Raw genomic sequence first — 20,819 nt, forward strand, 5'->3', positions numbered from 1 at the left:
GAAAATGAAAGATTCACCTCGCCGGCTGAATTACGAAGAAGATTTAGGACCTGCAATCAATCCCAAACTGGCTGAGGGATGTTTTACTTCACAACTCTAACTTGCAGATTGGATCTTTAAATACTTTGCCTAGTTTTTTGGAAAACAGCAGCTTGGCAAAATCTGTCATCTGCATGCCTCTCAGGCTTTTAAAGTATTTTGTGTAATCGATGTAAAATGTTTGCAGCCAAGCCAGCGGTGGTTTAACTTTTTCAGCAACTTCCAAATGAGCCTATTTTTGAAAAAAAAAAAAAGATTGTGTTGATGGAGTTCCTTAGATCTAATAGCTACACAAATTGGGAAGCAATGCTGCATAATTAGATTGGAGTATGTGTAAAGCGGCATGTTGTGTGAGCAGGATCTGAAGCCGGAACAGTTTGTTGTATTAATAGATTTAACCAGCATAGCTGGTTAAACACTTTCAAGAAGATATGGTGAAAGAGATACTCGGCATTTTCTCCAGCGCAGCATCTGCCATGTAGAAAAACAAGCAAACATAAAAATAATAGTGAGCCGCAGCTTCAGTGCCAGTCAGATTTGTCCTAAGGAGATCTCAGAAATCCCTCTGTGTTTAACTTGGATTTTAACACAGATTTAGAGCTTGTTTTGTTGCATCGTCCGTCCTCCCTTAAAGCAAATAGCACCTTCCTCTGCTGTGAATCCATGTGTCTTTCGTTTTTAAAAATTGAAAGCGTCATGGCAGATTTATGCGTCTCTATTTTGTTTGTGTGAGTGCGTAAGTGTGTGTTTATCTGCAGGCTACCGGTATCTGTGGCACATGCGTTACTCTTCTTTGGAAACATTTTAATTTCAGATGAGTGAGTCAGACATTCCCAGCGTTTCTATTCATGTGTTGTTCGTCCACGTAGTAAATCCGAGCTCTCAGCAGTGCTGTTGTGTGTATTTCGGTCATTCTGCCTCTGCCCACAGGACTGCCCACGTCTTTGCAATTGTGCTTCTTTGTTAAATTCACAGGTGCTGCATTGCCTTACCTTTTCATGAGGGTCATGCAGCAGCAGCGTTAGACGAGGAAAGTGGGCCATTTTCAGGCTGCAGCATATTTCTCAAAAAGATCGAACACCCGGTACCATCAGCAAAGAGATCAATGAAATGAAATTAAAATGATACCAAATTACCAAAAATTCATCATCAATCATCCACTGTATAATCCAGGATGAGGTTGTGTTACAGTAGATATGCTGCTGTGCTCTGATTCAGTGCAGTGCTCTGACATGCTTGATTTTTGCCCTAACATTACATCATCTTCACTGAAGAGACGATACAGTGACACGCAGAGCACTAAACTTACTTTCAAGAGCTTACAGCAACAGCTTTGAATAGCTGTATTAAACCAGTCTAATCCTATTGTGAACCTCAAGGTGGAACTGTTTTTATCAGCGAGAATGAGAAATGTCACTTTTACCTGACATTTAAGATGTTAAATCCAGCCTCATAATCAGAGTTGTTGATGCAGTGAACACAAAATTTGCTTTGACCCTAAAAGTCTAAAGGTGATTTAAAAAATCATCACCAAATTAGTGGAAAGTATTGATCATCTTGATGTGAGCAGCATCGCTAACAGCTCACGTTTCAGTGCAAAATCATTTCAGCTGTGTCCTCAGTGCTTAAACATCTGGCCGTGCATATAACCTATTATAAAAGGATTTTTCTGGGAGTACAGCGTTGATTAAATTGAAGGCTGCACTACAATGTCATATGTTACATTAGTTTTATTCTTTAACACTCCAATCTGTTTTAAACATAAGAATTTATTGTAAAGACTCTGTTTGAAACACCTGCTCTACATTCATTTGCTTTCTACTGCTTATCTGGAACCTGGTGGAGAAGGAGATGCCAACATCTCTCTCTCACCAGCTGCCGCCTCCAGCTCTTCTGGGGGAATACTCCCAAGTCATCCAAGAAACATAATCTCCAGCAAGTCCTGGGTCTGCCCGAGGGTTTCCTCCTGATATTTCCAAAACACCTCTCCTGTCCCCGCTTGTCTATTTCTTCCCTATCCATCCGAAACTAATGCTTCATCCCAAAATACAGACACATTTTCAGTTACACTGTAGCCTAGAGAGACTGACAAAACCCACAAATGAGGGATATCGTGATGGTTGGGCCTTAAGAGTCATAAAATGTGGTCAACAGACACACCTGATCTCTTCTGTTTGTATTAATATATGAATTACATATATGCCTTTTGAAGTGTGAAAAAACCTTTACATATTAGGAACCAAAGGTACACAGAGGCAACAGAATTGAAAGTTTGTCCAGTGGAAAAAACATTAAACCTAACTTTACGTTCTGGCAGTCCAATTTACAACAGCTATTGGATTTCAGCTGTTGCAAAGGTAATTTATGCTTCAAAATAAATTATTTGTTGTGTTTAAAATGCCATAGAGCAGCGGTCTCCAAGCTTTTTTGCGCCACGGACCGGTTTATGCCCGACAATATTTTCACGGACCGGCCTTTAACGTGTCGCGGATAAATACAACAGAATAAAACTAGCAGAAGAGAAGATTTATTCATAACAAACTTGAAAAGACCCAGGAAAACCGAGTTAACGATAAAAACGATAACAAAATAACGCTGAAAACCGATAAAACCTCTGAAAACCATACATTTCACACTTGAACCTTGAACTCTCGCGGCCCGGTACCAAACGACTCACGGACCGGTACCGGTCCGAGGCCCGGGGGTTGGGGACCGCTGCCATAGAGGAATCGGTAAATGACCGAAGGCTGGCTGATAAGACTGCTGGTTGATGTTTATGCCTGGCAGACACTAATGATTCATAACTCTGAAGCTTAGACATTAGTTTGATTGAGTGACCACTTATTAGAAATCCATAATTGCCCGTCTGGGTTTGGCTAATATGCTTTGCAATAACTCTTGCAAACGTAAGTCCGTATTGAAAGATTTATCTAGCCTGAGTTTACAAAAACTAGCTGACAGCAGTGAAAGTGTCAGAATTGAGGACTAATTAGCTAATTAGAGTTTGAATTGATCTGCACATTTGGCTGAAACTCTCAAAACTCTTATCGTCCACCAGGACACTAGCAAACCATCCAGGGTTAGGATTAGGTTTGGGTTTTGTTTTAGCCACATGCTAAATAGGTACGTGTTCAGAAACGTCACGTAATTGCTTTTTAGTCTCATTAAGTCCTCCCAGAATACTCCACCCGACTGTATCCTCAGTTGACGTCAATGATGTCCCACTTGCACTATACATCACATTATTAGAGCGCTGCTTTGCCATAATCCCTCTGAGGCAGTCCAAAAGTCTTTTTCCATGGCCTCACCGAACTCCTCCCACAGCTGACTGGGACCACAGTAGCGGTGATTAGGATGCTCTACAGGTCTGTCATGGAGAAGCGAGAGCTGAATATGAAGCACAGTAGGGCTGGGCGATATGGCCTAAAATCCATATCGCGGTATAATTGGAAGCATGTGCGGTAACGATATATATCGCGATATATTCTTTTCTTTTGTATAACGTATTTCCCACACTATAAGGCACACTTAAAATCCTTTAATTTTCTCAAAAATCAAGAGTGTGCCTTATGTATGAATTCTGGTTATGACCTCGAATCGATTTTGGCGTGCAGAAATCTGTTAAAAAATGTTTTAGTACAACTTTGGTAAGCCGCACTGCTTGATGGATTGTCAGAGCAACTACTGCCGTGGTGAGGAGCTTCGCGGAGTAATCTGGGTCCAAAACTCCGTCACTTCAGGTCCCAAAGTCAAACAAAGACTGAGAGTTAAAAACGGTCTAAATTCTTTCGTCTTTAATAAAATCATCAGCATTGCTGCTTTATCAGGTGTAACAATTAAGTTTAACATCCATGCATCCATGAAAACAGAATTTATTAAATTTAATTTAACAGTTAGAAGTCGCTAGTTTCAACCTAAACATTTCATAGCATGTTCTGACTGAGAGATTTTTGAAACTAATTAAAACGTACAGCTCTGCTACCACTTCCAACATAAATGAAGACAGAAAACTAAACAGCAGTGGCGTTTGAGGGGTTACTGAAGTTGGACTAGCTGGTATATAATGTTGTGCTACGTGATTGCTAGCGACACAGCTATGTTAGCATAACATTAGCACAGTGAAGCTGGAGGATGAAAGCTAAATTTTTTCCCACTCGATAAAAGTTAACGTGAGGGATTCTGGTGGTCAGGGACAAATGCAATTGCATAGCAGGATGCTGTACACGGGGCAAACTTCAGTCAGGAGAACAACTAAGATTATTCATCCACAATACAAGATTAGTTGTTAATATACTGCAACAACATGGGAATCGAACAGCTGCGAGAGAATTCAACATTAATGAATCAATGTTACGGAAGTGGAGGAAGCGCAGTTTTTGGCTTTCCCCATATTTCAAAAGTGCTTCATCTCTTTGCTATATAATTATTATGCTATATAATAATATAATGGTTTTAGCCGCTGCGATGCTTTCAACCAAAACAGGCGCAGCTTGATGACATCATCAACATTCACTATCACGATAGAGCGGTATAGTCAAAATCTCTATCGTTTCTATCGTATATCGTTTATATCGCCCACCCCTAAAGCATAGCTGTCCATTTTTCAGTTGGTCTTCGATTGATCTACGACCCCACCCTCCAAAGCTATTCATGTGTTGTTATTCCATGTATTAAATCCCATTTCAGGCACTATCTAAAGCTCTGGTCATAATCTAATCTAAGAATTAGATTATGGATACAAGCGGCTGGAATGAGCTTTCTCAGCTCCACTCTCTCTGAGGATGGCTGGCTTCTCCCTTAGTGAGAGGATGAAGAGTACAGTCATTTGAGGGAGACTCAGAGTAGTGCCGCTGCTCTTCCACATTCAGAGGAGCTAGTTTGGGTGGTTTGGGCATCCGCCTCCTGGGTGAGGTATTCCAAGTAAGAGGAGGCACCGTGGTCGACCCAGGACACACTGGAGAGATTACAGTCCTTGGCTGGCCCAGGAAGCCTTGATGTTCCCCCAGATAAGCTGGAGGAGGAGGCTAAAGAGGGAGGGATCTCTGCTTAGCCTGCTGCCCCCTGCAACCCCGCCCTGGATAAGAAAGAGAAAATGGATGGATGGATGGAGTGCATTCAAAATGTAAAAGATACCTGGATCAGTCCACAGACAGCAGGATCAGTCGAGGCTTACTTTTAGGTTGTAACATGCTGTTATGGCTGTCACAGAAACATTTTTCTGTCAAAGACACAGTGTGCCTTTGTTCTTGCTTTCTGTTTCTGAGGTTGTGATGTAGCCTAGTGATGCTCAGGGAGGAAAAGTGTGCGTGAGCTGAGTGTCCTTGGAGCGCCTGAGCTTCGAAATGAAAACTGAAGGAACAGATGCGAAGTGTCTTTAAACCAGGAAAAAGTAAATGCGCAGTGCTCGTCGGCTAATTGGTAACAGAGCCTGTGTTGCCACTTCATGGCGCGTCTGGTGAAGGAAAACATTGGACTAAAAGCTCAAATGTCGAGGTATCCCATTAAGACTACAGCGCATCTGAGAGCCAGGCTTTCATTAATCCTTTAATTAGTGCATATGATGGTAATCCTCTGAAAATGACAAGAGCAGAGCAACAGAGTTTTGTCAGAGCCAAATGCTGCAGTTGTTCCTCTCCAGGCTTTAGTGACCTTTCTACTGCGGTTTGATCAATAGTGATCGACTTCAGCCTCAGAGAGATCCCTCCTGGGTGCCCCCACTGTCATTTTTAGCATCATCCCTTATCCATCCTGCACACAGAAGCTCTACATTTGAGGTCTCGGTGATAGAGGACTCCGACTGTAAATCCTGTGCATTACTGTTCGGAGGAGAATTTGCTGTTAAACAGTCTGTAATGATAGATGTGGTTCAGTTTGATTGATTTAACGCGTGCTGCGTGGATTTCAGCTGATCGACTTTAATGATACTCTTCTATGATGCTTTAATAGGTGTAAATTTTATACCACTCCGAGAGGAGTAAAAGGACGCAGCAGGAAACTTTTTTAATCTATTCACACCTAACTCAAAATTATTTTAAGATAATACTCTGAAATTTTGGCTTGCAGAGGGCAAAAAGTGGTGTTAACAAGCTTCTGTAGTTCCCTTTTCCTGTCCAGCTAGTCGATCAGCTTGAGCCTGGATGATTGAAAGTGAGACTTTGGTCAACAACGTCTAGAACAGGGCTGCCCAATCCCAGTCCTCGAGAGCTACTATCCTGCAGCTTTTAGATGCATCCCTACTCCAACACAGCTGAATCAAATGTACCTCTTCAGCATGCCATCATGTTTGGCAAAGGCCTGATAACAAGCCATTCATTTGATTCGGGTGTGTGGGAACAAGGATGCATCTAAAAGCTGCAGGACGGTAGCTCTCGAGGACCGGGATTGGGCACCCCTGGTCTAGAAGAAGTAAAGATCATAGAAGGCTTCTGTAGGTGAACCCCCTTGAAGATTAATTAATGGTTTGCTTCCAAGGCTCTACTTTTGGAAGCACTACCAAGGTGTTGCTCTCCATCACACTCCCAGGTTTCCTCGGGTTCACAGACAACCTGCGGTGGAGGCTGCAGAGCCATTAACAGGGGTTAGGTGTTGCCTTTGAAAGATGAGCTTTTTCACTGTGTTATGAATAATTATGTTAAAATATCAAGGCTAAACTAGAACTAGCATGGTAGGTCATGTTCTTCTCTGCATCTCATGTGCTTTTTGCAGTTTAGTCCACCTGTTGGGTTAATGGGAGATAAATACACTGTGTATCTATCTAGCTGTTCTTGAAGCACACTGTAGTTTTTTATTCCTAATGCCAGTAGAGTGAGATGAGCAACAGTAAAAGTGGTACAAAAAGGTGTTTCATGATGTTTTTGTGTTTTTTTTTCCAGCACTGAATAACTGTGTGTAGCTGCAGGCTGTTGTATTGCCTTTAGGCTTGTTTTGATTGGAGCTTCGGGACAGAAAATGTTCCTGTGAGACCTCCAGCAGAGAAGAAAAGAAGAAACTATTGGCTGTCGTTCTCTTCCTTTTGTTGTCAAACTTGTCATATTCAGCAGTGGACGTGTGCATGCTCTGCTTCACTTTCATGCATTTCTCTTTGGGAACCTGTTAGGTAAAAATAACACGGAACAAGTGCCGGTGCATGAACTCCACAACCCCCTCCTAATGGCTACATTAAACATATACAGATAAATAGATAGTTGTTATGTATTCAGCTGTGTGTGTTGCTTAAAATCACACAGTCGTGCTACATTTATCATGGCTGGAAGTTCCTCATTTTCTGCTGCTGCAAACATTAATCAGCTTGTTATGGCGTGTCAGGTTGCATCTGTGTGGTAGACAGATGCCAGTGAAGTCTGTTTATTCTGTAGTGCTCTGAGAGTGACACATATCACACCGTGTTTGCTTTTTTCACCCTAAAATCTGAGCCAAGCAAGTTTTACAGTCTGCTTCTATGCAACCACACACAACATGTTTATCACCTTTGTAAATCTGAACTGCTGCAGATTTGTTTAATGTGGAAAAATTCAGAACAGCTACAGTAAAAATCTTAGGTCTTTTTAAAGAGTAAGAGCAGGCAGTCAAATAGTTTCACGTCATATCAACTATTAGAGCCTTACTGATATATCGGCAGCATTAATATATCAGTATCAACACATATATTGTAAAAAAGCAAATAATAGAAGGAAGAACCACCATGTAATCATGTTATGTGTTGATGTTGATGATGTAGTTTGTCCACCAGAGGACACTTAGATTACACTTAAAATGACACGAGTAATCCACGACTTGTTGTAACACAACAGTTACATTTTTTTTAACCCGCATTGTCGTATTATATTTAGAGATGGACCGATCCGATATTACGTATCGGTATCGGTCCGATACTGACCTAAATTACTGGATCGGATATCGGAGAAAAATAAAAAATGTAATCCGATCCATTAAATATCACGAAAGCACCTCACAAAACTTGCAACACCCCGTAACTCACCTCAGAACTTTAGCATGTCGAATGTTTGTAAAGCATTCCTGCGTTAAGCTTAACAAGCCACTGCCTCTTCTTGCTGCTACTTCAATCATGAAACTGCTTAAATGATCAGCTGATCGGCTTTTCTGTCGCGAGTCCGTCTCTCTTGTTTGCTTTTGGCTCACTTTGTACCAGAAAGAGGAAACCAGCGGCTGAACAACAGCAGCACGTTTAAGCTTGATCAGCTGTTGTTAGAATGTATTTAATATTACTTTCTACTCGAGGATCTTTTTCTACGTAGCTGACGGCTGGTAACTGAGCAGGGGCGGATCTAGCAAAGTTTAGCCAGGGGGGCCGATAGGGCATTAACAGGGAAAAGGGGGCACAAAGACATACTTTTCTTTCTTATTCTCATTTAAAATGTCTAGCTTTTAATAAATAATTATCTGACACCCAAAGTTTTAATTTGATGCAAAATGAATAGAAGTCAATTACTGTATATAGTAACTATTAAGTCTAATATATATATACCCTAGTAAGCTATAGTACTTTTTCCTTTGGGAAGGTACCATCTGTGCAGTCTGCAGTTCTGTTGAAGAAAGATGTTGAATCTATTTAATATTTCTTGAGAAATAATTGATTTCTGTGCATTTTTTTTCACACTGCATCAAATTAAGGTTGATTACGTCGATTAAGCATCATGAGGTGGAGCGTGAGGGGTGGTTCCCTATTTTTTATTTATTTATTTTTGTTGTTGCTGGGAGTTGGAACCCTATTAGTTAGGTTGCTTAATATTTACGCTAAGTACTCTTTAAAATACCAGAATAGGGAGGATGGTGTAGGTTTAAGTTTATTAGATTGATCAGTATTGCTGAACTATGAAATATTTTTTTTTGCATACAGGTATAACAGAATAGCTTTAGTGTAGTTGTTGTTTTAAACTTGAGTATGAACTTATACAAAATGCAGCAAGATATTAAAAAACAGTTTTGTTGATTAAAAAACACTATATCGGATTCATATCGGTATCGGCAGATATCCAAATTTATGATATCGTTATCGGACATAAAAAAGTGGTATCGTGCCATCTCGAATTATATTAGCAAGGATTTGTCAGATTTTTTAAATTGCCAAATATTGGCTTTGGTCTTGAAAATCCTGTATTGGTCCCGCTCCATGATCGATATCAGATTTAGATACTACTATAGAATAAAGGGCAAAAGTTTAGGTTGGACAGTTTTACATATTTTTTAATCCACTCTCACATTTAGAAACGCTTGTGTAAATTGAAGCTTTCTTTTAATTCTGGCTGGATGTCTCAAAGATGTTGCACTGAATAAATACATCCTATAATCGCAGAAAATGCTACAAAGCTCATCACAGACTGTCTTCTTATTGGTAATGTTCGCTGGCTAACCTCAAAACCAAAATAATTTTTTATCAGTGTTTCCCAGTGTACTGTGTGACCAATAAATTAATGGCCGATATGTGCAGCTGCCTCTTCAGTAAGATTCTTGTCTTGTAGATGAGCTCTAACTCCACTTTCATGGACAGCAGGTAAGTGCAGTAGTCGTTGCTCTGTTCTGCAGCCTCACTGAGCTCAACATAGCAGCTTGTTAACAACCTCTCCACCTCAAATCAAATCAAATCACTTTTATTGTCACATCACATGTGCAGGTACACTGGTACAGTACATGCGAGTGAAATTCTTGTGTGCGAGCTTCACAAGCAACAGAGTTGTGCAAAAAAATAAATAAAGTAAAAGTAAACACAGAAAACAGCTGTAGCTTGGGGGAGCTCGTGACGAGGCTGCCATACTCGGCGCCATCTTATCCGTAACCATCCATCCAGCCACCTGTCACAGGCTCTTTTTACACCTAATTTATACTAAGGTGTAGTCTACACAAGTAGCAGCCACCGTTGCCAGCATTTATACCTGCACATCATCATGTGCAGTTACATTTTTCGGTAGCTTTAAGTCAGATTACGGCATATGTTATGGTAGAGGGTTTCAGAAAGGTATGCGGTCTAAGTTTAAGTATTTAAGTATAAATCCCCTGTTAGAGTAGCCATCCAGTTCACAGAGTGTCTTAAGAGCTGAGCAAGAACTGTCATCACCACAGTAGTTCGAGAAGAGTCTACAACAGAAGAAGAGCCTCTCTAGAGGGGCAGCTGAACGATATCGAGGGCTGCCACAACAGCGACCTGATACATCTGCTGATAGGAAAATAGAAGATGGGCTGGGGCTAGTTGGTTAGAAGTATCCATCCATCCATCATCCATCCATCATCCATCCATCCATCCATCCATCCATCCATCCATCCATCATCCATCCATCATCCATCCATCTTCTTCTGCTTATCCTAATTCCATTTGTCAGCTGAGCAGTATCTTCCAAGCCTCCTTGAGTGGCCAATTATACTTTTCCCACAGTTAATACACCTGGGCAGCGCTCCCAAATAAAGTCTATGAGTAGGAAACACTGTCATCTATTTCATGGTGACACCAAACATTGAAAAGCTGCAAATCATTAAATCTGAAAAGCCGTAATCAGAGAGTGTTTGACAGCTTTGCTAAATGATTTATGTAGCTGAAAAGCTTTGTTGACTTTTCTTTTTCATCAGTAAATTCATCACTCATTAACAGTCCAAGTCAATAACACTATCTAATTACCAAGTAAGGTTTTATCAGTGGTTAATCACAGCAGAATTTCCTTTCCAGCTGGGTTACTTTGACACAATTGCTCCGTGAGAAATTATTTATGGAACTCAAGTCTCACTTTTATACCATAGATACAAATAGAGATGTTAGGTATCTTCATCCCTGCGAGATGGCGAGACAAAGAAGAAAGTGTAAGAGAGAAGGGAGAGAAGAGAGGAGGAGAGATAAAGAACAAAAAAGGGAGATGAAAGGATGGGAGCAAAGAGAGAGGAGGGAAAGAAGGAGATGAAAGCAGCAGGCACAGCAGCGTCATTAAAATAATCATGTATAATTGAAGGAACAGTTCCACGGCAGACTTACTGCTGGGAATCAAGGCTCATTCTCAAAGAGAGTGGAGGGTTGAAATCCACCTTCCTCTCACTGATTTTGCTCCCAGCTTAAAAACATAAAATAACCAATGACAAAATTTCAGTTTAGCACCAATAAAAACATTCAGGCGGGATTGTTGTAAAGTGGAAAAACACAAATGAGCAGATGGTATGTCACTCTTTTAGAATACAGTTGTAAAGGATACCAGGCAGTGGTTAAAGGGAAGAGAAATCAATTCTTTTAATTTCATTTTATTTCAGATTAATTCAGATTCAAGGCTTTTTGTTTTATTTTGCAATTCCTCGGCTGCAAGTGTGGGTCCACCCCTTCGCACTATGGCGAGTCAACCATTTTGTAGTGCAGCTCAAAGTCTCAGCTGCAAATTGCATTTATATGGGCTCAAATTGTGGTCATAAATATTTTGTACCTGTAAATCAGTTTTGTGTGTGTAAAAAAGGTTTGTGTGTGGACTTAGCCAAAAAATACGTGTGAAACTCTGCACTCAACTTTCAAGCTTCAAGTACGAATTTTGATCCTACTTTTCTTCCTTTCATCTGATTGGCCAATGTCATGTCAATCACAAATTTAACTATCCAATCAGAGAACAGATGGGTTTGGCTATTGGAGGGGTGCTTTATGGAGCTTCAGGTCCTTGAAGGGAATAAATGTCCTTTTACATGCCAGCCCAGCGTTTTCCTTCATCACCAGGAAGGAAAACAGTCTGTGGTGTCTCAGTTTGGTGATTTTTGTGTCACAGGTTTATGTGCTTAATACAGGGACCTCCAGAGCCTTTTCAACAGCGCTGCGGACCTCGAGGGGGGGGCAGTGTTGTGGAAATGACAATCTTCACCAGTACAATCAGACCACTACATTTGGCAACAAGTGTGCTTGTAGCTTAAAACACTCACCGGTACTGAAAATACAATGAGGTACAATTATCCTATTTTACCTCAGACACGCAGCTAGATGTTGCTCCAGGTCAGTTGGCTCACTGAAATGATTTCTCTGCCTCCCACGTGGTCCCATGTCAACTTATTTTTTCTTCACGGTGCATTTTTGAGGATGCAACACATTCAGTGTACATACTTTAGACGGCAAGTTTGAAAAATCAAAATAATGCTGCTTTTAAAGGCACTAGGAGATCAAGTGTAATATAGAATATTAAACAGCTGTTATATTGAGTTGCTGTGATACAGTATGTATCACAGCAGTGGTTTTAGTATTTCTTGCTGAGTACAGGGAAGTTTAATAAAGTTGCAAATACCCTGCAGTGATGATTACTCAATTGTTGATCCCAGTGGTCTTTAAAACGTCAGCAGTGTTGCCCATAAAGGATAAATATCCCCCACCACTATACCTTTATGCCCACTTCTTGCTGTAGATTTGTATGTAACCTTTTCCTCTCACCTGTAAATGGAGCAAAAGGTGGACCCGTTCGTCTCGATGCCAACGGGGCTGTAATTCAGCTGACCGTGACTGAATATTAGCTGCTCTCCCTGCAGGCTTCAATTTGCTGAAGCTTAAGCTTTTTTCTTTTTTTTGCATATCATTTACCTCCAGCACTTGTAAAACCTACTTATATTCCTGGTAGAGAGAGAGCAAGCATGACTGACGAGATGTTATTCACTTAGGCTTGTGCAATGTGCAGCAACCAGTAGAGGGCTTTCCTGTGACCACAGGAACGTCTGTGCTTACTGTGAAATGTTCACTTATCTCCTTTGCACCAAATTTATTATCGAACACCCGACCCCTCGCCCCCCCACCTCCCTTTGTGGGACTTTTGTTGTGTTTTGTGTGTAGCGTAGTCCTGGCACAGTGTGTGACTGTCTTTAATCAGAACACGAAACATAATTCTCTCCTTTCCTGATGCTGTTGGTATTGATTTTGTTGCACTCTCGATGCAGAGCTGAGCTTAGTCTTCACTTCTATTGATCTGATATTGAAACAGTTAATAAGAGCTTTCTTTCCTGTCTTCTGGCTCAAGAGTTGGGAGTTCACCTTGTAATTGGAAGGTTGCCGGTTCGAGCCCCGGCTTGGACAGTCTCGGTCGTTGTGTCCTTGGGCAAGACACTTCACCCGTTGCCTACTGGTGGTGGTCAGAGGGCCCGGTGGCGCCAGTGTCCGGTAGCCTCGCCTCTGTCAGTGCGCCCCAGGGTGGCTGTGGCTACAATGTAACTGCCATCACCAGTGTGTGAATGGGTGGATGACTGGTTGTGTAAAGCGCTATACAAATACAGGCCATTTACCATTTTCTTTCTGTGATCTAATTCTGCTCATTTCTCCAGGTAATTTATGCTCTCAACACCAAGAACGATGAGCACGAAGAAGAAATCGAGTCCCTGAAAGAAGCTCACGAGGACGAGGTACAGACACCGAACACCACCCTGTGGTGGAAAATACTCTGTGATTGATAAACAGCCGTGTGATTTGTCACTTTTGTGGTGTCAAACTGCTGTGGGAATGAAAGTGTGTTTAAATGGTGTTATTTCATTTACATTATAAAAGTGTGGTGAAGCAGAATTCTCCTTAGTGAGGTTTCTACATCTTCTGTTTGGTATTTTAGTCACTGGAGAGGAGAGGAGCAAATTCAGTGGCAAACTGCAGTTTTGTTATCAAGGCTAACCATGGTTTTGCTGTCTGCCGCCCTCCTGCAGCGAGCAGGTCAGCACTGCAGAAAGGGTTTAATTTGACTGAGGGGTGATTAGGAAAGTTAAACTAAAGATGAACTTAAATCTTAAGAGCATCTGTTACCCACAGCTGTTTCCAGATGCAAAGTTCTGACTTCTCAGCTGATTAATTCGCTTAACAGCTAAATCACCATGGCAGGTACAGATGTTTCCAGTGGTTTGTGGTATAGCTTCCTAAGGGCTGATGATGCTCACTGTTAAACACTTGACTCCAAAAATCTCCCAGAGGTATTAATCTGGGTCAAATCTGTGAAGAAGTCATATTTTACACTCCCTGTTCCCTGATGTCTATAGAAACATCCACATTTATTGGGTTTCTTCGTAATGTGTTCAGCCGTAATGTGCCACAGGTATTGTGAAATTACGTGATTAATCACATCACCAGTACTTTTTTTCCCAACCTCACATACAAGAACATAACAGAAGCACAGCACAGCAGAGTTCCCCCAGATTGTCCACTTAATTCAAAGGGTTCAGCTGATTCAGTGTAAGCGGTGTGGATGTTTACTACCAGCTGCCTTATGTTCTAAATGTTACGATTTTCTGAACTGGTTTCAAAGACACAGAACAAGTCTGGCACCAAATCAAAACCCATTATATTCAGTGGTGGGCAGAGTTTATTTGAGGACGTGAACTTGGCCTTTACAAAAGTGGTTTAAACCTACTTAATTTCACTGGTATTTCTTTTAGAGGGAAGCTCTTGTGAACTGTAGTCTGCAAGATTGTTAATTAAATGAGTGTTTCTTTCAAGTGTTAAATTTTTAAAGTGAGAGTTTTCTCCCCCTGCCAACATTTCTTGGAGTCCACGGTGTTGTGCTGGCACCTTTTTCTTATTTATTTTCACATATTTCTCCTCAGGTCTTATTTCCTGCTACTCTGGTTGTAAATTTATGATATTTTTCCACTTTGGAAAAGAACAAAAAAGTTTTAATCTTGCTCATAATCATCTTAATCGTAATTGCCTAAACCTGAGCTGAACTTTGTTTTAAATTCTGTTTTAAATTTAAGTTCTGTTCTGTTTTAAAGCACTGGCTGCTTTCTTTCCTCTTGCTCAGGTCCAACACATTGTGACAGAAACCAGAGACAAGATCATGCAGTACAAGACTAAAATGGCGGACGAGGTGGATCTGAGGCGGCGGCTTGCCAGTCTGGAGGAATCTGTAGAGCTCCACGAACACATGAAGAGACAGGTCATTCAGCGCTGCCGGGCACCACATGGCTTCATTTAGTTTGGTTGTATCGAGCCAGGCTTTGCTTAGTTTGTGTATTGCTTCACATATTCCTACGTTGTCATCTTTAAGCAATAGTATGTTTTAATGTTGTAGCCTTTTAATATGGATTATTTAGGTGTAAAAAACTGGATAGTATCAACTTAACATATAATACAGGAGTGGGTGTGTTATATTGCAGTTGTATGTTTCCATATTTGTCTTTATGTAACACTGTTGTGCTTGTTGTCTTCAGGCTCTAGCAGAGTTCGAGATGTACAGACAGAGGATGGAGGACTCGCAGCTGTGCACAGAGGCCCAGCACACGCAGAGGGTGGTTTCTATGAGCAGAGAGGTAAGGTTGGGCTCATAACAAAAGTAATACCTGATTGTTAACTTTCATGCATGAACCCAATTATGAAAGGTGTTGGGATGCTGTGTAAAATGTAAATGTAATCACACATACACATGCAGAACATGCAAAACTTAGTGAGAAGATGCTGACTGTATGTGATTCTTGTTGTCATTTTTTTTGCTTCATGATACTCCAAATGTTTCACATGCAAGGTCTTACCTGAAAAAGATTGGAGCATATGTTGCTCTAAATCTGTATATAACTTTCAGCATTGCTGGTGCCCTTCCAGATGTGCAAACTGCCAGTCCCCGAGGCACTTATCCACTTACACCTTAAGACATAAGAGAGTTTTGGCCTGAGTGCAAATAGTTCATTTCTCCTTGAGGATAAAGAATCCACTTTTTCAGATGTGAATTCTTCTGACCACAGAACAGTTTTTCAACTCGCCTCAGTCCACTTTAGACCGTTTGCTCAGAGGATCAGCGCCCAGGGGACGATAGCGCTCCAGGATCATGTTAACATATGGCTTCTTCTTTGCATATAGAGCTTTAACCGGGTGGCACAGTGAACAGTGGGAGTGTTCCTGAGTCCATGCAGTGATTTCCATGACAGAATCACGTCTGCTTTTAATGCATGCTGCCCGAGGGCCTGATGATCGCGGGCATCCAGTATTGATTTTTGGACATTGGAGATTTCTCCAGATCCTTGGAATCTTGTGATGATGTCATGTACTGGATATAAAAATCCTTTTGCAGTTTCTCTTCTGTTTTCTATTTTGAACAAAAGATGAGTTTATTATATTTGCAAATCTTTTCCTTGTGTGTTTAATTACATATCACACAGCATCCCAATGTTTTTGTATTCGGGCTGTAATTGTAAAAATGTAAAGTGTGTTATGCTCTAAATGCACAACAGGAATGGTTTATTTGTGCTGAATGCAGATTAATCAATCAAACAAGACTGATACAAGCATTAGTGAGTAATACTACTTCACACCACAGACTTTATACCTTAATAGGTTATAACTGGCACATATGATAAAATTGATCAAATATGTTATATTATTGTTTAATTTATAAACTGAAAGACAACTTAAATTGACATCAATTAGATGTTGAAGCAGGTAAAGGACGCTCGCTGTCATCAGGCTGTAACGACGGCATCAAAATAATTTAAAAATCTATAATAATGAAGCCCACCGAATTAATTCTGAAGGTGTGTGCTTCAGTCACGTCTTGATTGAAAATAGATTTTTTTTTATATCATTGTCCAAATACTTATGGCCCTAATTTAATATGCACTGTGTAATGCTACAGCCACATTTGGGAAAACAGCCGGTGGAGACTGTGGTGTGACCTGAAAAAGATGTATTGGAAAAATAATTATAACTTTTAAAACTGGGAGCCCGTTTGTGACCACTTGCAGTTAGCTGCCATCTTTAAAGCAACTTCAGTGCATCAAGACAGTCATAAAAGTCTGCAGTCAGTTTGCAATTAAATGGAGTCAAGTTGGCAATTATGTGTAATCTGTTTGTGATTGACTGAGACAAATCTGTTGGCATCTGTTTTAAATATTTTGCTGTCCAAACACACAGAAGTTCACATTAACTCCTTACATCCACAGTTCAGCCAGAATCTCACAGATCTGAAGCAGAAATTTCTCCACATATAGTAGCTGAGGGACATGGCACCCAGCTGAGTTTAGTCCCCGACTGCAGAGAGACGAGTTGCAGACAGGTTGCAGTCATCAGCATAGAAAGACATGCTGGCTGTCCTTATTTTTAAATTAGACAGCAATTATTTGCAAACCTTCATCATCTGAGAGTGATTGCAGTCAGTCTGAGTCAGACCGTGATTGTTTGGAGACAGGTTGCCTCCCACCAGGTAATCTGTGCAGACAGCGTGGAACACCCACAACCTCTGTGTCATTTAGCGCTACCAGTTTCACTATTTTAATTTAACATGTGGTACTAGCAGTCAGAAATGATGAGTTGGAGGGGATAGGTATGAACTCCTCTCTTAGATCAGAAAAATCAGATGCATGTCACGCATACTAGGAGACTGGATCTGCCTGTCGGTGTCTCTCTAGTGGTACAGTGTAGAAATAACAATTGAACAAAGGAAATACTGACAGTGTACATTACATACATAAGGCTATCTTTTACTGACAAAATATTATGTCTTACATACAGACAGATACACACACACACACAGTTATGCTTGTAGAGTAGCAGCAACATGTTTTTAGTAATCCAGCATATGACACTAAAACAAGGGTGACACACCAGTCACATGGGCAGGAGCATCTGCTAGTGACACACGAGTGGTAAGCTGTTTACGAGCTGCACACAGCAGGGGGGATGTCATAATCGTTACTGGCATATGCTGATAATGAATACGAATTTAACTTTTAGTGCCACAAACGCGCTCTTCACTGCTGCACTCTTCTTTTGTACGCACCTCGCTCCCAAAATTAAAATTACACTCAGAATGAAGTGCTACTTGGCACGTTTGATTAGGAGAAGGCGGTAGATTGCTTATTTATACAGTAAGTGTTCACTTCATTATAAGGAAGTATGATTTCTACTTGTTATAGTCTGCTGTTACTTCAGTATTGCACAGATTATGTTATGCTACAATAAGATAGATAGAAGATAGAATAATCCTTTAATTGTCCCACAAGGGGAAATTTGTTGTAACAGCAGCCAGAAAGACACATATACAACAAACAGTACACAGAACAGAAACATACACAATTCTTCTTACATATTTACATTAAGGACAGTGGTTACTATAAACAGAGTGCTGTACAGTTATTCAATTAAAAAAATAGATATTAATCTAATATTGTTACATGTATCATGTCATCTGTCATGTCATACGATCATGTGACACAGTTTCATATGCACTGATGAATGTGGGCACAAAGGAACATCTCAGCCCTACTTAGATGTAAAGAGCTGGTGGGTAAATAAACTCAGCTCTTTATCTCTTACATTTGGATTGTTGTGTGTTATCTTTGGACTTTAAATGCTTTCACAGTGTCTGCTTCCAGCTTGAACAAAAAGATCTTTACCAGCACTAACAGTTCGCATTACATGACATATGACATCACATCACACGCTACATGTTTCTACATTTTCTTTTGAACTGTTTCAGATCTTGCGCTGCAAAGAACACTTTGCTCTGCTTAGAGGTGTACATAGAGAAGATTCAAGCTTTTATTTTGGTAATAACAAACAAGTGCTGAAAGGCTTAAGATGCTAGAACTGAATGTTTTGTGCCTCCCTCATTGTTACGGGAGGATTTTGAGGCGATGCTGCGATCAGTTAGCGTGACACCATTAGCGACTGGGCTAGCAGTAACACAAAAACAGAATAGAACATATTCCGTGGTTTCAATAGGTGGAGGAGATGCGTCGGGATTTTGAGGAGAAGCTGCGCTCGTTCAGCCAGGCTCAGGCACAGTTTGAGGCTGAGAAGCGGCGAGCGCTGGAGGAGCTGAGGACCACCCACCGCCAGGAGGTGGAGGAGCTCCTCAACAACCAGCGGAACCAAAGCGCCTCCTCCACAGAAGACCAGGAGAAGCTGGCTGAGCTTCATAGACAAGAGGTGGGCGGAGCTCGATTGAGCGAGGGAGATAGATGAGGTTTGGATCGGAGTGATGCATGTTGGGATTTTTGTAGAAAGTTGATAAAGCAAGTTTCTTTCGAGGGTAACTGCTGTTTTTTAAGGCTTATCAATGAAATGAAAGGATGTAGTGTGTTGTAGTGCAGTTAGCTTATGAGCACAATATAAACCCGGAGTGATAATAATTTGGCTATAGAGATTTGTTGCATGTCATTTTCTTATTTTTCTCCCATTTTTCTTTTCTCTCAACAATAAAAAGACTTAAAACTAACTTAAGACTAAACATAATGTGGTTTAGGGGCTTGATCTATTCAAGACTTGTTGTTTTTAAAAAAGGATTTTGGAATGTGTCTTGACAAGCTCTCTGTTTATCCATCTCTTGGCGTAGGTGGAGGCATTGATGGAGAGGGTGGAGGAGCTAACAAAGGATAAGGTCCGCCTGGTGGAGGAGTATGAGGCCAAGCTGGCCAAGGCTCAGGAGTATTATGAGAGAGAGCTGGAGGCCATGAGGAGAACACACCAGCTCACCACTGAGAACCTGCTGGCCTGGAAGAGGACGGAGGTAAAAGCTTATTCCTCTCCTTTTTATGACAGAGAAGAAGAAAAGCAGAAACCACATTTTAAGTACTAAACTCAGGCATTTAATTTGTTTTCATTTGTTAGGAGTACTGTACCGCTTTATTAAACAGAGTCCGAAACATGGTGTTCTGTATCAGGCCTGTAGCTGTTTATGTTCCTGAGAGAGACACAGTGCTCTCTTTATTAACAGGTGTTGTGTGTCTTAAGACAATTATTCCGTTGCAGTACAGCTACAGGCAATAAAATGTGTTGAAACAAACAGGCTTGTATAAAATTCTTGAAAAAAGTCAAGAAATTGGTCTAGAATAAAGCCGTCAAATAGTGCCGAGGGCTTTATTTCTCTCAATTTTAGTAGGTAGAAGCCCTTTATTGAAACAGTTTTATATTAGATGTGAGACCTTTTCTAATTCCCTCTGTTTGTTAAGTATAATATGTTGCATTAGTACAGTTTCCGCTGCAGGAACAGCTTCATTTTTGGGTCTGTTAATACAAAATCAGCACCTCCTGAATGCATTTCTCGTCATTGCTTAATATGATTTTAATTGTAAATACCATATGTAAGAACAGGCAGATGGTGTTAAAGTTAATAAATCAAACATAAGAGCAGCTGTTGAAAACAGCAGGGTGATATTGTTGTCTTGTAGATGTACTTTTGTGATTAGCTCACTCGCACACTTACACGACCGACGCCATGATGGTGTTTTTGTTTTGATTTTTTTTCTTGCTCATTATTTGGTACATATTCGCTGCTATTTTTCTCAAGCTGCCTAGAGCAGTCTCTCCCAACTTTTGGAGCCAGCGCGTATATATTATTATAGACGCAGGGCAGGGATAGCTCAGTAGGTAAAGTGGTCGCCCCATGATCGGAAGGTCGGCGGTTCGAATCCACTTAACGGCTACCCTGAGGTACCCCTGAGCAAGGTACCGTCCCTACACACTGCTCCCCGGGCGCCTGCTTAGTGGGCTGCCCACTGCTTCACTGAGTGAATGGGTCAAATGCAGAGAAAAACAAGTAATTTCCCCATGGGGATCAATAAAGTATCCATTATTATTATTATTTCACATTAGAAAAATCACACGGCACACCACCAAACTAAAATGCAGTTTTCCCCGCGCACCGGGTATAGCAATCGGCTCGGTTTGTCCTCAGTGTACCTTTTTTGCTTTCTTGTGACCACTACTCACGCTAGGGCCTTCATCTGGGTTGAAATGTTCCCCGGGACCCAGGTCAGATTGACTACTTTTTCTTGTCAAATATTTATCTATTTCTAATACACGCTGCGTTGTCTCACTCACAGCATGGCTATATAATTTCTTCTTCATCTTCTGTTTTACTGCA

At 40.9% G+C, this 20,819-nt stretch overlaps 1 protein-coding gene across 2 annotated transcripts in view; it reads left to right on the forward strand.

Moving 5' to 3' along the window:
* Positions 1-20,819, forward strand: part of LOC146681822 (protein FAM184A-like) — an 80,071-nt gene that overhangs the window by 1,406 nt on the left and 57,846 nt on the right. For both annotated transcript variants that reach the window (XM_085448162.1, XM_085448163.1), the window contains exons 2-6: positions 13,309-13,386; positions 14,766-14,900; positions 15,175-15,273; positions 18,677-18,883; positions 19,290-19,463. In XM_085448162.1, coding sequence (XP_085304288.1) covers positions 13,309-13,386; positions 14,766-14,900; positions 15,175-15,273; positions 18,677-18,883; positions 19,290-19,463 — 693 coding nt within the window. The remainder of the gene's footprint in view (positions 1-13,308; positions 13,387-14,765; positions 14,901-15,174; positions 15,274-18,676; positions 18,884-19,289; positions 19,464-20,819) is intronic.

The sequence above is a fragment of the Copadichromis virginalis genome, linkage group LG23, assembly GCF_057382275.1.
Source record: "Copadichromis virginalis isolate Kocher_CV1m ecotype Utaka linkage group LG23, C_Virginalis_male_GT1.1, whole genome shotgun sequence".
Taxonomy (NCBI): domain Eukaryota; kingdom Metazoa; phylum Chordata; class Actinopteri; order Cichliformes; family Cichlidae; genus Copadichromis; species Copadichromis virginalis.